We start from the raw sequence: 14,270 nt of genomic DNA, 5'->3' as shown, positions 1-14,270 counted from the left end.
TGGTTAAAAATAAAAAGGGATCTTCTTAGTGATATCCTTCACATCCATATCTCATGGGCCCACCTTCCCCATTTACCACGTGGCTTACCTTGTGCGCCACTGAAATAAGAGAATGGAGGAATCAGTAATGTTTAATATTGACTTTTGTAGGATAATGGAGGAACCTCTCGCGTTTAATATTGAATTTGGATGAAAAACGAAATGGACGTCATAGTGACATGCAGGATTCTAGAACCTCCCGTCCATTTCAAAAAGTTGATTGAAATGTTGACCGTTAGATTGAGTTCATCCGCAGAACGAGGACCGTCCATTTCGTTAACACATTTTTTTCACACCTTAATTTAGCAAAATTGCCGAATTGTTAAAGCTAGAACCAACTTCAATGGCTTGAAATTTGATCCTATCAACTCCAACATGATCATTGATCCTAATAAACATGCCTGTCTAATCCACTTTCCCAAGGTGGGCCCTATGGTTAAAAGAATTCAATATTATGCTTTTCATGTGATAACATTGAAATTTGATCCTATCAACTCCAACATGATCATTGATCCTAATAAACATCTCTGTCTAATCCACTTTCCCAAGGTGGGCCCCATGGTTAAAAGGAATTCAATATCATGCTTTTCATGTGATAACATGTTGGCTAGCCAATATGCTTCATGTAGACATTTAAATTAACATTGGAACTTCTATGTCCTTCATTATGGAGAAACCCTTTAGTATTTTCATACCATGCTTTTAAGCATTGATTTAGTCCATATAATGTCTTTTGGAAGCTTGCATATGAACAACTCCTTTCCTTCTTGTATGTAGCCTTTTGGTTGTTACTTAGAAACTTCATCATATAAAAACTCATTTTAATTTTTTTTTATATCTAACTAATGTGCATGTAGATTTTTTATTATTATCATGTAGATTTTTTATTACTATAATTGTGAACAAAAATTTGATGAATGTTATTTTGACTACAAGGTGTCATGACAACCAAACATGCAATTGGTGTATTATTTTGTTGCAAAGAAGCCTTGTAATGGTTTATTCATCTATGAAACTTATCTTTTAACTTTATTTGAACAATTATTTGCACCCAATTACACTTTCTTGGTGGAAACCTTATGAACTCCCAATCTATTTTTTTAAGAGTGATTTATATTTAGTGTCTATTGCAATCCTCCAATATAAATTATTTCAAGTGCTTGTTAAACATTGAGGGCTTCATCAACTTTTACATATAGTTCACATGATTCCAATTCCCTCTAAGTAGTCTTGCACATGATTCCAATACCCTTTAAGTAGTCTTTCAAGTTCTTGTTGATATTTGAAGTTGTAAGCTCCCTTGTACATTTCCTATGTGTTATTGCATGCAAATTGTGTAGGTCTTGTTGTAGAAAAATCCTAGTGTTTGGATTTTTCTTCAAACCTAAGTTAATAACACTTTGTTTCTAAATCCTTAACACTTTCTATATTTTATTATTTGTGTACCACTAAGTTTTTGTGAAAAATGACATTTGTTTTAACGACCATATCATGTGTTATAAGATCATAAATTGTGTATTCCTTTGAATTTAGGTTGAATCCAAACATTATGGATTTCTTGCTCTTGTGATCCATTATCCTTCATTCTTCATTTGGTACATATGCATATGCTAAAGAAACAAAAACCTTGAATCCTTAACACTTGCTTGCTTTCATGGAATGATTCATAATGTGTCTTCTGATGTAATATGGAAAATAACAACTTCTTTTGTATACACATAGATGTAGGAATTGATTCAAACAAAAAAAATATTAGATAATCCATCACTCTTATGCAAGCTTCTATTACTTTCAACAAGAACCCTATCCCTTCTTTTTGAAACACCATTCTCTTGTGGTGAATAGGGAAAAATGTACTCTAATTTGATTCCTTCCTTTGCAAAAATAAATAAATCATTTGACCAATATTCACCCCCATTATCACATATAATCTCTCTAAAAAGGTCTTTCCCAATTGCTTCTTACCAAATGCTTTGAAAAAATAAACATTTCCAATGCATATGATTAATTTTAAAAACAAAAACAAAGGTCGTTTTAGAACGATTGTTAATAAAGACGATAGGGTACCTTGCCCCTTTATGTGTCATTGCACTAGACCACAAATCTCTAAATGTATGACCTACATTTTCTCCTTGGTTCTTGTTGCTCCATTCTTTGAGAGAAGGAATATATGGTGCTTACGCAAATAACAACCTTATGATACTCACAACTCCATTGTGAGATGTATATTCAAATCTTCCACAAATTACTTTCTTTTAATAATTCAAGAGAATATGTATTTGCATTCCCAAATTTGTGATGCCAAAGAAACAAATCTAATCTTTCTTTATTTGTTATTGCCAACACTAATTTGCGTATTGTAGCAGATAATTATAAATATTTCTATTTCTAATTACTTTTTCAATAGTCACTATGTTTCTCAAGTTTACAACATAGAGATTTCCAATAAACTATATTAATATTCCATGTTATGAACCTTACACCTTTTTTTTGTGACCTAGAGGAACTTAGTAGCCTTCCTGACATGTAACTACTAGTAAACCTCTAGGAGGCTACGATCTATCCTCCTCCCTGTAGCCTGGGTCACAATATGATAATAATTCGATATTTATAGTCCAATTCAAGTGGGAAACCTCTTTTCACAATGAGTTAAATTTATAATACAAGATTTGATGATTCTAAGACTAGGTCTCCTTTGTGTGTGTGTGCGTGCGCGTGTGTGGTACAAATGGGTACAATTATAATGAAACAATACAATGGAAGGTTCTAGCTAACATGATAATATAACAATAGAAATGTAATAACTCAATATCTGGGGCTTAATAAGGGGTTTTAGGGTCAACATGGGGCTTATAGAAGGCTTAACATGCCCCTCCCCTTCAAGCAAGTGTTTTTCTAAACACTTGACGAACTACGAGCATTCCTATATGAACAAATCATATTCCCATGTTGCCTTTTCCACTCATGGGTTCTTCCATTTGATGAGGTACTATATAATTCCCCAATTTCTCAACTACTTAATCTTTGTTTCCAGAATTGTTTCTAGTTCTAGTATATTTTTCCTTCTTCATTAATCTCTCGTAAAATAGGTTGGACTGCGATCTTGTCACCAATTACATTATTTAAGCAAGAATCAAGGAAAATTGGATGTACACATACAGATGGAGGCAAATCTAATTTTTAAGTCACACTTCCAATCCTCTGAAACACTTTATAGAGGTTGTAATTCCTTGGTACTAATTTATTGTCCTTTTTGTTGTTGCTTGAGGGACATTTATTTATATGGTTATAGTCTCACAAATACCCAATCCCTTACTTCAAATTCCCTTTCACTATGCTGTTGATTTGCATGTTATTTTATCTTATTTTTTGCTATAACCAAGTTGTCCTTCAATAATTTGACAACCTCTTATTAGTGCCCTATGTGGTGCTCCATTGCTTGAGCCTTCATAGTCCATTTGAAAGGTATAATCTGATGGATGGAGGATGATATCCATATATTGACATAAATGGGGAGATTTTTTATGAAGTATAGGAGGATGTGCTATACCACCATTCTTCTAAGGGAAATCACTTAACACATTGTGTCTATTTATTAAATGTAAAGCAATGTAGATATCCTTCTAAACATATATTCATAATCTCATTTTCTCCCATCGAATTGGGTATGGTAATATGAGTTGTGATCTAATTAAGTACAAAAACAAGAAAATAATTTGGTCCAAAATTTTCTAGTGAAAGTTGGATCTCTGTCACTTACAATAATCTTTTGTATTCCATGTAGCTTTTCAATTGTTTCCATGAATGGTTCTACCAATATATTTTGTTTAAAAGGATGAGAAAGAGAGCAAAAATGGACATACTTTGTTATTTTACCTACAATACTATAATGACATCATTTCCTTCTAATATGTGTAAACATGTAATAAAATCCATTGGAAATCCTTTCCAATGATCACTTGGCATGGTTAATGGTTGTATAAGTCTTAGGGTATTGATTGCCTCTCTCTTATTATATTGTCATGCCACACATTTAGCCACAAAATTTTACACCTCTGGATTGAGGCCTTTCTAAAAAAAATATTACTTGATTCTATAGTATGTTTTCAAAAACTTTAAATGTCCACCTACAAGGCTGTGTAATTCCAAAAGGACCTTCTATTTTAGTTGAGAATTCTTTCCTTTTAGTTTACCACTTTAAAAGGAAAAGAACCTTCCTTCTTGCATTTAAACTGCACCAATGATATGACATGAGGGATCACACTCCACAATGAAGGTCGTTGTGAAGCTATGTGTGGCTAGACAAGAGTTGTACACATAGTCCATTTAATTTTTTCAACAATGTTGACTACTTCTTTAGTCCAAGAAAATGTTTGTTTTTTAAAAAAAATGTTAGAGGTGCTACTATTTGACCATAATTCTTAAAAAACTTGAGGTAATATCTCGTTGAACCTAAGAAACCTTTGAGTTCCTTCAAGGTATTGGGAATTGGACATTCTGTCAAAGATTTGATTTTGTTAGGGTTCTCTTTGACACCTTCACTTTGATATAATATGACCCAAATATTCTACTTATTAAACCCCAAAGACACACTTAGGAGGCTTTGCATATAGTTGTTTCCCTTTCAATAGTGTTAAGACCCTATCAACATGTCATACATTCTCTTCCCAAGATTTGTTATAGATTAATATGTCATCAAAAAATGTTAACACTAATTTTCTAATGAAGGGTTTGAATATAGAATTCATCAAGCTTTGAAATGTTGAATGTGCAATAGTAACTCCAAATGCCATGAATAAAAATTTAATAATGACCTTCATGTATTCTAAAGTTTTTTTTCGGAATGTCTTCTTGCCTCATTATGATTTGATGATATCAAGAACAGAGATCGAACATAGTAAAGAAAATTGCTCCATGCAATTCTTCTAATAATTCATTTATGACAAGAATATGAAACTTATCTTTAATTTTCATTCTGTTGATTTCTCTGCAATATATAAATATACACCATGAACCATCATTTTTATAAACATCGCTACTAGTGAAGAGAAAGCACTCTAGCTAGGTTAAATGATGTCATCCTCTAACATTTTTTGAACCATACACTCAAACTCACTCTTCTGTGCACATGGATACATATAAGTCCTAATGTTAGGTGATACACTTACAAGTTGAAAATGACAGTATAATGATATCTTGAGTAGGTGGAAAACCCTTATGTATCTCTCCAAATAACTTGGAAATGATTGTTGATAACCTTTGGAGATCCACTAGAGTAGAGGATATTGATATTTGAAAATCTACTGAATATAATTGTGAAATTATACCATGGTTTCCCTTTTTTAGTAATTTTTTCATCCTATTAGAGTTTATTGCATAAGTTTCCCTTGGATACCTCTAAGCTCATTTTCCTTTCCTTCTGAGGAAAATATTATGAAAAGATCATGAAAATTAAGGGTCATTGCTCCTAATGGTTGTAACCATTAGACACTTGATACAACATCAACACCACCCACTTAAATTTCAATCATGGGATAACCAATAAATACTCCCTTATATTCAGCTTAATACCATGGAAATTTCGTAAACAATTTATGGGACCTCTATCTCCAATCATTACTTGAAATTATGGTCTTTAATATACACACTAGTTAAGAAGTCTTTCCAATTGGTAATTGATGAAGTTGTGGGTATTACATGAATCAATCAACATTGGTACCTTTTTATTTTTGATATATCCTTATATATTGATGGTTTTTGGGGTATTTATGTTAGCTAATGCATGACAAAATATTGTGGAGTAGTATCTTCTAGTTCTAGATCTTATGATGGTTCCAATTCTTGATCTTCACAATATATGTAAAATAATTTCTTCTCACTGCATTCATGCCTCTTACTTTACTTTCTATCACATTTTAAACATAGTTCCTTTGTTGAGGTGTCAACCTTGTCCATTTAGGGGAGGGAACACAATGTTCTCTATAATTATTAGTAAGCAATTTTCTAGTAGTCATATTTTTACTTTAAAATTTCCTTGATAGAATGAAATCATGATCTAGGGATTTAAGTTCAAAGAGATGCACCTCATGTTGGATGCATTGTTTTAAAATTCCCATAAAGAGGTCTAAACAATTATCCTATGAAATGTCCATTTACTTGAGACTCAAATTTTGAAATTGTTGAACGTGTTTCATAATTGGAATTTTTTGTCGAAGATTTACCAATTGACTAAAGAATGCATTACTCTTAATATCTCCACAAAGTGCTATGAATTCTTTGTTAAAAATGGACCAATATATAATATAATCATTTTTCCTTTCACAGATTCATTGATACCATACAAATTGATCTTGTTCTAAATACATGGAGGTCATATTTACCTTTTGTAAGGTTGTCACTTAACGTATATCAACATATTAATCCATCTAGAATATCCATGTTATAGGATCAAGACCATAAAACATCCTCATATTGATGTTATAAATATATTACTTCTTTGGTGTTGACTTGAAGCCCTAATGATGCATATCTTTAAGTGAAAAATCATGATTATGATTCTATAATTCACTATTTGTGCTCTCCAACTATGATAAAATACTCCCCATAAGGGATTGAGTTCTAACACAATTGTTCTCCTTATTTTGGTGTTTTCCTTGGATTTTAATATCCCTTTTAAGAAGCCTCTCCAGGAGAATCTTTTCCATAGAATTCATGGACTGTAATTATTCTTTATTTTTAGACATGGAATCTTGTATTTATTCCTTAACATTTTTTCATTTTTTGCTTGTTTTCCTTCATTATTTATTCCATGTGTGACAACTAACCTTCCAACTTTGATACTTGGTACTAGATATATTTTATTTCTTCACGAGTCTTGGATGAGTTTTCTGTAACTTGAACTGGTAATTAAATTTCTAAGCACCCTTAGGATACTTATTATTAAATAATAATATTCTTGTTTTTCGACTTTAACACAAATTTGGAATCACCAAAAATAGGGCTTCCAATCAAAATTTATTCCAATTGTAAGTTATGTGCCTTTCAAAACCCTAATTTGTAGACTATTTGGATGGTTGACTTTTGTCTTGATATATATATGAAATTTGTGCCCTTTTAAATTTAAAATTTAATCTTGCAGTACTTTGATATGTCCTTTTTGCAATTTTATTGGTCTAACCAAAATTTGATGTGCCAACTTTCCCAAAACTTGTTGACTTTAGCCTCTTCCTAAGAGAAAACTTGTATAGAATTTTTGAAATCTGATTATGAAATTTTCACCTGAGGTTCTTTGGTATGTCTTCATAGTTATTTGGAAATTTCACAATTTGAAATAATCCCTAAAATATGTTAGAGTGAAAATTCCATTTTGACTTATTTGAAACTTCTTTTGGGGCCATTCAAAATTCTTAGCTTCTCTAGGGTATATATTTGAAAGTATAGTGAACTAGGATATCAATTTCTCATTAGACATCAATTGAGATGTTTTCTCAATATGATAAAAAAAATCACAAACTGAATCTTCCTAGAAAAATAATTATAGTAAAAATTCCAAGATTCCTCATTGGACACTGATTTCAAGACCATTGAGCAACCCTAACTTCCACAAGCTATATCTTTGAAAGTGTAGCCAACTTGAATATAAATTTTTACTAGACGTAATATGAAAATTTTTCTTCATATAATAAAAAATTTATAGTCTAAAATGTCGCCAAATAATACTTATAGTGAAAATTTCATGATAACTCATTTGAAGCAGCAAAACCCTAGGACCATAGCTTTGATACCAAATTTTATGAACCTTGCACCTTACAAAATGATAGAAAGTTGATAATTATAGTCCACTTTGAGGGGAAAACCTCCTTTTACAATGAATACAATGTATAATACAAGATTTGATGATCCTAAGACTAGGCCTCCTTTGTGTTTATTTTTATGTGTGTGTATCAATTGGAGACTAAGTATATAATTATAATGAAATGATACAATGAAAGGTTATACTTGACATAAAAATATAACAATAGAAATGTAATAACTTGATATCTGGCACTTAATAAGGGCTTTCAAGGTTAAAATTGAGCTTATATAACGCATAACACAACATAAATAATTCTACTAACTAACAAAGGACTTTTGCTAAAGCAACATTATATTGCATATATTGGATTCACTTATGTTCATCATCATGACATCTTTGTATATGTTTCCAATCCATGTAATCTCCCTACTCTTTATTTATGTTTTCTTCAGCACTTATGTATAAGTAAAATTGTAAATGTGTTGACTTACTAGTTGTTACTACCCATAAAAATTTATCCAAGTTCTTGAAAGATTAAATTATTATTTTTATTACTTTTAATGTTTTATTAATAATTAAGTCAAGATTTAAATGTTTATACTACAATATCTCCACTATAGTCAGCTCTATATTACTTTTAACCTTTTATTATTTTTTAATTAAATTGACATATAAATGTTAAATATTTATATAAAATGTTAAATATTCACACCTACACATCTACCTCTATACTGAATACCTCTATACTAAATTATAAAATATCTCACAATATCTAATCAATATTTACCCACCACTTAATTTATCAATATTTACCCACCACTTAATTTATATAAGTATAGTAATCCTAACCATATCTCACAATATCTAATAAAATGTAAGCTTGAGAATGAACCTCAAGAAAAAAACAATCTCTTGACTTCAATTTAATTTAAAGAGGTGAGAAAGAAAATGACATCTGCCGACCATTCACAACCATATCACATCTAAAGACTATGGAATGACTATGTGCGAGACATCCGACGTACATTATGTTTCCAAGCATATTGGAGACGAGATCTCTGGTTGGATAGCCTCAAAGTGCACACCAATTAATTGATGTGCTACATTCATGTAACGTACAAATCTTGCTCCAGCTTTGACCTTGTGACCGTCCATGCCTTTTCACGTTCTTTAAACACTCTGGAGAAATCGTATCATTAAGATCGCGTGTATTCGCCCATATTTTGCAACGGATTCTGTAGATATCGGGCCCCATTTCCTTTCTTTTTCATGTCATTTTCCATGAGTGGTTGGCGTTTTCAGAAACAAGAAATGGGGTCGGTTCGTTGATTCCATGGGAGAATAGGAAAGGAATTGGGCCCGAATACAGAGCTTATAATTCCCAATTTAAGGCACAGATAGATCATACATAATTAGGCCATTGATCGATCGATCAGTTGATATATTGATATGGCAGAAGGGATTGGGAATGAGGATGCCTGTGGGAGTGTGGAGGAGAAATATGGAGTTAGAATCGAGAGGCGACCCTCGCAGTCTCGCTTGTCTGATCTCGATATCCGCTCTTGGCCTAAGTAAGTTTCATCTTTTCATTCCTTTCCTTGTTATGTTGTTACTGATCAATATATACCTCCTGTACATGAAAATATGATTGGAAGGTACATCTGTTTGTCCAGATTAAAGTTGAGGATCTTATGAATGCAGAGAGTTTAACACCCATGAAAAAATTCTGCATTCACTGTAATGAATTTTCTTCCTAATCATGTATATGGGCTTTAGTTGAAACATGTGTCATTACCGAATATTTGTTGCGGTAATCGAGATAAGCTCGGGTATGGCACATGGGTATGCAAACTGAACTAAGTATTCTGTATTGGCATTTGGATTTTGCAAGTTTTTATTGAGTTAAATTTAACTAGATTGCAGATTTTAGGAAAAAATGACTTCAATGAAATATAAGAAAATGACTTCAAACAATGAAATATTTTGTAGAATTTTGAATTATTCCTAAAACTTAGGATAGCCATAAAAATGGTGGATCTATTCTGCTTGAGTCACATAGTAGAATTTAACTACCCAAATACACACCAACTTTTGAGGACGGACGAATCATTACGCAAACTCCTTAACTATTTTCTTTCTGTGTAACAGATGGGCATGTCCTCCAGGCAAGTTTCCACTGAAATTCGATGCAGAGGAGACATTCTACCTTGTGAAAGGTAAGGTGAGAGCATATATGAAAGGATCTTCAGACCAGTACGTGGATTTTGGTGCAGGAGATTTGGTGGTCATTCCAAAGGGGATGAGCTGCACTTGGGACGTCTCTGTAGCTGTGGACAAGCATTACAAATTTGAGCACTGACTTGCAGTCTATAAGCCTGTAATTCAATATTCGTTATACAATACATTCCATGGAAAAGAGAATAACCTAGCAATACTTGTAATTTCGCTGAAGATTGGTAGAGATGTGGCACTGATTATTTCATGTTCCCAAAATGTAAATTCTAAGGTTTGAAAGTATTTGTTACGGAGTGCAAACTTGTAAATGTATTTTTATCAAATAAAAGCAAACCCAGATCTGTGCAGGTTAAGGTTTTGCATGGGACATTGTTTAGGGAGGTTACAATTTTATCTGGATTGTGAATTTAGAGTTGGAAATTGGTCAGAATTTTTTTAAGAAATTTAATTAGGGGAGTTTAAAATTGTTTTTGATGGTTGAATGAATTCAGTATTATTACATTTAAATTTATGAAATATTTAAAATTTTAAATCTCTTTAGATTTTCAAAAATCTCCACTAATTTTTTTCAAAATCATACCAAACCAAAATTTCTATTATTTTCTAGGCAAAAAAGTTTCTATTATTTTCTAGGCAAAAAAGTTCTGTTTAAACTACACGTTTGTAGTGTTATCAGCGTTTCACTTCTTTGAAATATTTTAACCTGTTTAAACTAGACGTTTGTATTGTTAGCAGCGTTTCACTTCTTCGAAAAAATTTAATTTTCAGTAACCAATCATACATGATTACTTACCAACTTGATATTTAGGAGACTAACGGCCATTATTTCATTATTTTTTTATTGACTTTGAATTCCAACTTATTTCTCCATTCACACGCTTTGGTTCATGTTTACGAAATTTAGAAGCTTATTTGAATTATAACTCGTCTACACGTCACGTCACCTTTTCGCTTGTCCAATTGACCAATAAAGTTGATGACCATGAATGTTACAGAAAGTTTGGTATGGGTGGAACAACTTAACAATCAAAGTTGAATCATTGCACTTAATTCTATAAAAGTTTTAGTCTAACTAATTGGAGGAATTGTCCAGAAAGTTATGGAAATTCCGGTCATATTTAGAGAAAATTTGGCAAAGATTTTTGTAAATCAAGTTATAATTGTTAAACTTTAAAATTTTAGGTGTTCTAGACGTTTTTGATGGTGCTGAATCCATTTCCACCATAAAAACACTGCTTTTACAAGATTTTTTGAAATTTTTTACCTGAATTCTAGCCACTTTTGACCGTCCAGAGAATTCCTGCACGTCGATAAACGAATCCAAAATAACAACCAGTACCATAAACCAGATGCGTCTCGTGAAGTAACGAGACGAGCCCAAAGTTGTTAAGTGTAGTGAAGTGACCTATTTGAACTCTTTGACATGAATGGGGTTATGTAGATTTTGTGTTTTTCTTCCCACCTTACCCTCCAACACTTCCAGTCAGACCGTTTCATGTGTTTTTCATTTTCCCTAATTTGAATGTGGGGTCCTTGATCCACATACGGTGGACTATGGTTATGGAGTAATTCTCCTCCAACCTTACCCTCCAATATTTCCGGTCAAACCATTCCATGGGTTTCATTTTTCCTCGTCGATATTTGAATGCGAGGTCTTTGATAGGTTTACGATAGAGCATAGTTACCAAATCCGAATTGTATTTGATACAGAAAAAAATCAATAGCATAAATTTCAATAAAAATACGATAAAAATTGGCTAATATACATTTTATGAACACTTCAAAAGATTATAAACTTTTTGCTAGTTTAAATTCTTTGATCGTGTTTTCATATATTTTATTTTCTAATTTTCTAATTTACTCTTCATTTATACATATTATAATAATTATATATATATTTAATTACACAAAACTAAAGACGATATAATATATTATATAATTTATTTTAATATATTTATAATTATTTGTGTATCTTTTTTAACTTAATCTGAATAAAAATATACCTTTTATTTAGTTTCAACTTATAACAACTTAATAAAGCTGGAGGAAAAGATATTTTTTTTTATCAAATATCTACAAAAAAAAATTTGATTTTTTTTTAATCAAATATAAAATTTTTCTTGAATGATGAGTTACTTCTTTACAATTCCAATCGATTATGTTGTTTTGCTATGTGTTAGTGTCTACTACCGAGCCATTGCTTCACCTATTGCAAAATTGATGACATTGGGGATCATGTGTTTTAACTGGATAGGGAAATGGATAATAATTTTCTAACTATACCGAATTTGAATTTGCAGTATTAATGGTCGAACCAAACCGATTTGGCGAATTTTCGAAATTTTCAGCCCAATTCGGTCGAACTTGGTAACTACGCATTTCAGCCCAATTCGGTTGAACTTGGTAACTATGTGTTTCAACCCAATTCGGTCGAACTTGGTAACTGTGCGATAGAATATGTATATTGCATAATTCTCATTCTCTCATTTAAAGTTTCCTCATGTAGTGAGTGTCTCAAATAAGATGTCTTTTGCTACACTCCACTTAAATTTCATGTATCAGAAGAAAGTTCCATATGTAATAACATGATGGATGGACACTGAATAGTGGCTCCAATATAAAACCCTCCTAAAAATCTACTTACCTACAATATTCAATTTCATAACAAATAAGGGAAATTGTGTAGCGGTAGTTCCTACAGACATATAACTTCATTATGCAATTTTACTCGACAACTTCAGTTTGCAATTTCAGTAAAGGTTTGATATAAGGCCACCTTTGCACTCTTGAAATTACCACATTGCTAGATTCAAAATCCATTGTGAAGCTATAAAACAAGGATGTAAATGTAAAAATATAATTAGCTATAATTAGTTGTTGCATGATTTAATTCATTAGTAGAATGCACTCATGATATAAGTTGAAGGAATATCCCTTGTAGAACCCACACTTGATAAAATTCCACATTAACTTACAACCATATTAAGCTTTCTAGAACATGTAATTTGCTACCCAGTTTTCCCTAATAACACTGTTAAATGGCCCTCAAACTATGAAAATTCCAAAACTGGAATCTTATTGTAGCAACTGGAATTAATTCTTCTATTTTTTAATTAAATTAACAATTTATTTGCTACGGAAAATACCAAATTAATCACATTGCAACCTTCACAAATAAAATACTGCAGAAATAATAGCGTTAGAAATTGAGAAAATACTAACACATGCATAAGAAAAATGACACTGTTATTTTTGGACAAATCTCTCTAGAGAAACCCAACTTTGGAAAATCGATGCAGCAGTGAGGGTTTTTATTATTATGCAGCAATGAAAATTTGAGTACAATCTGGATGCACAAACTAGCAATCCACTACAGGAGACACTGACCACAAAAATTAGTGAGACAAATTTTGTCTCACCTGACACTGATCCAACTCCGAAACTAGCTTTGAATGGGCTCCATGAAACCCCTGTGTCAAGCTTGCGCAGTCACTGGTAAGCTTTACCTGGAACTGCAACTGATCAAGCCATCTTCCCAATCCAACCTATGATAATGACTAGCCGATCCATTCTAGAAATCTTCTAGACCTTCAAAAATTGAATCGACCCTCTGTCTGGCCAAATCAAACTTTTTCCTTTGAAGCTTCTACACTTCCTCTATGCAACCTCATCAAAGAAACTCGACCCTCTTGTACCTAACTCTCTGGATCTGGAAAATCTCCTCCAGACTCACTATCCCTACCCCACACTCATTACTTTGATCTCTGGCTCTCCGATAACTAACTGCTGCTACTCTGGAAATTTATCTGCCAAGGTATTGACATGGAAAATATGCACGATGCCAACAAAGGGAACTAACCCGATCGCAAGCCCCAATTAGACCTACTTTCGTTTGGGTTGGCTAGCTCCGACGGGTTTTAAGGGACCCCGTAAACCGCTTGAATATGTCAAAAGATTGCTTCCGAGAGGAAGACTTCAATTAAATCAACAAAATGAAACAGCTAACCTCTATGTATTAAATCCCATCTATACTACTTCTAACTACTCTAATCTATCCTGCAAGAGCATGATACAGAGGTTTAAACATCATATATATGTTCAGCAGGAGCGTGATAAAGAAATATAAACATCATGCATAGATTCAGGTCAAAATGAATCAATCACTGAATTCACAGCTGGACAAGGCTGTATTAAAGCTAAA

At 32.3% G+C, this 14,270-nt stretch overlaps 1 protein-coding gene across 1 annotated transcript; it reads left to right on the top strand.

The window, feature by feature from the left end:
* Positions 1-9,130: 9,130 nt before the first annotated feature.
* On the top strand, positions 9,131-10,422 carry LOC149150385 (uncharacterized). The gene is made up of 2 exons (XM_089440072.1): positions 9,131-9,405; positions 9,983-10,422. Exons 1-2 carry the CDS (start codon positions 9,284-9,286, stop codon positions 10,191-10,193), a joined length of 333 nt encoding a protein of 110 aa, XP_089296198.1. The 5' UTR covers positions 9,131-9,283; the 3' UTR covers positions 10,194-10,422.
* The last annotated feature ends 3,848 nt before the right edge of the window (positions 10,423-14,270 follow it).

The sequence above is a fragment of the Pinus tabuliformis genome, chromosome 9 (assembly GCF_031772625.1).
Source record: "Pinus tabuliformis cultivar Carrire ecotype Pingquan chromosome 9, CPIR1, whole genome shotgun sequence".
Classification (NCBI taxonomy): Eukaryota; Viridiplantae; Streptophyta; class Pinopsida; order Pinales; family Pinaceae; genus Pinus; species Pinus tabuliformis.
This window is presented reverse-complemented; position numbering and strand designations above follow the sequence as displayed.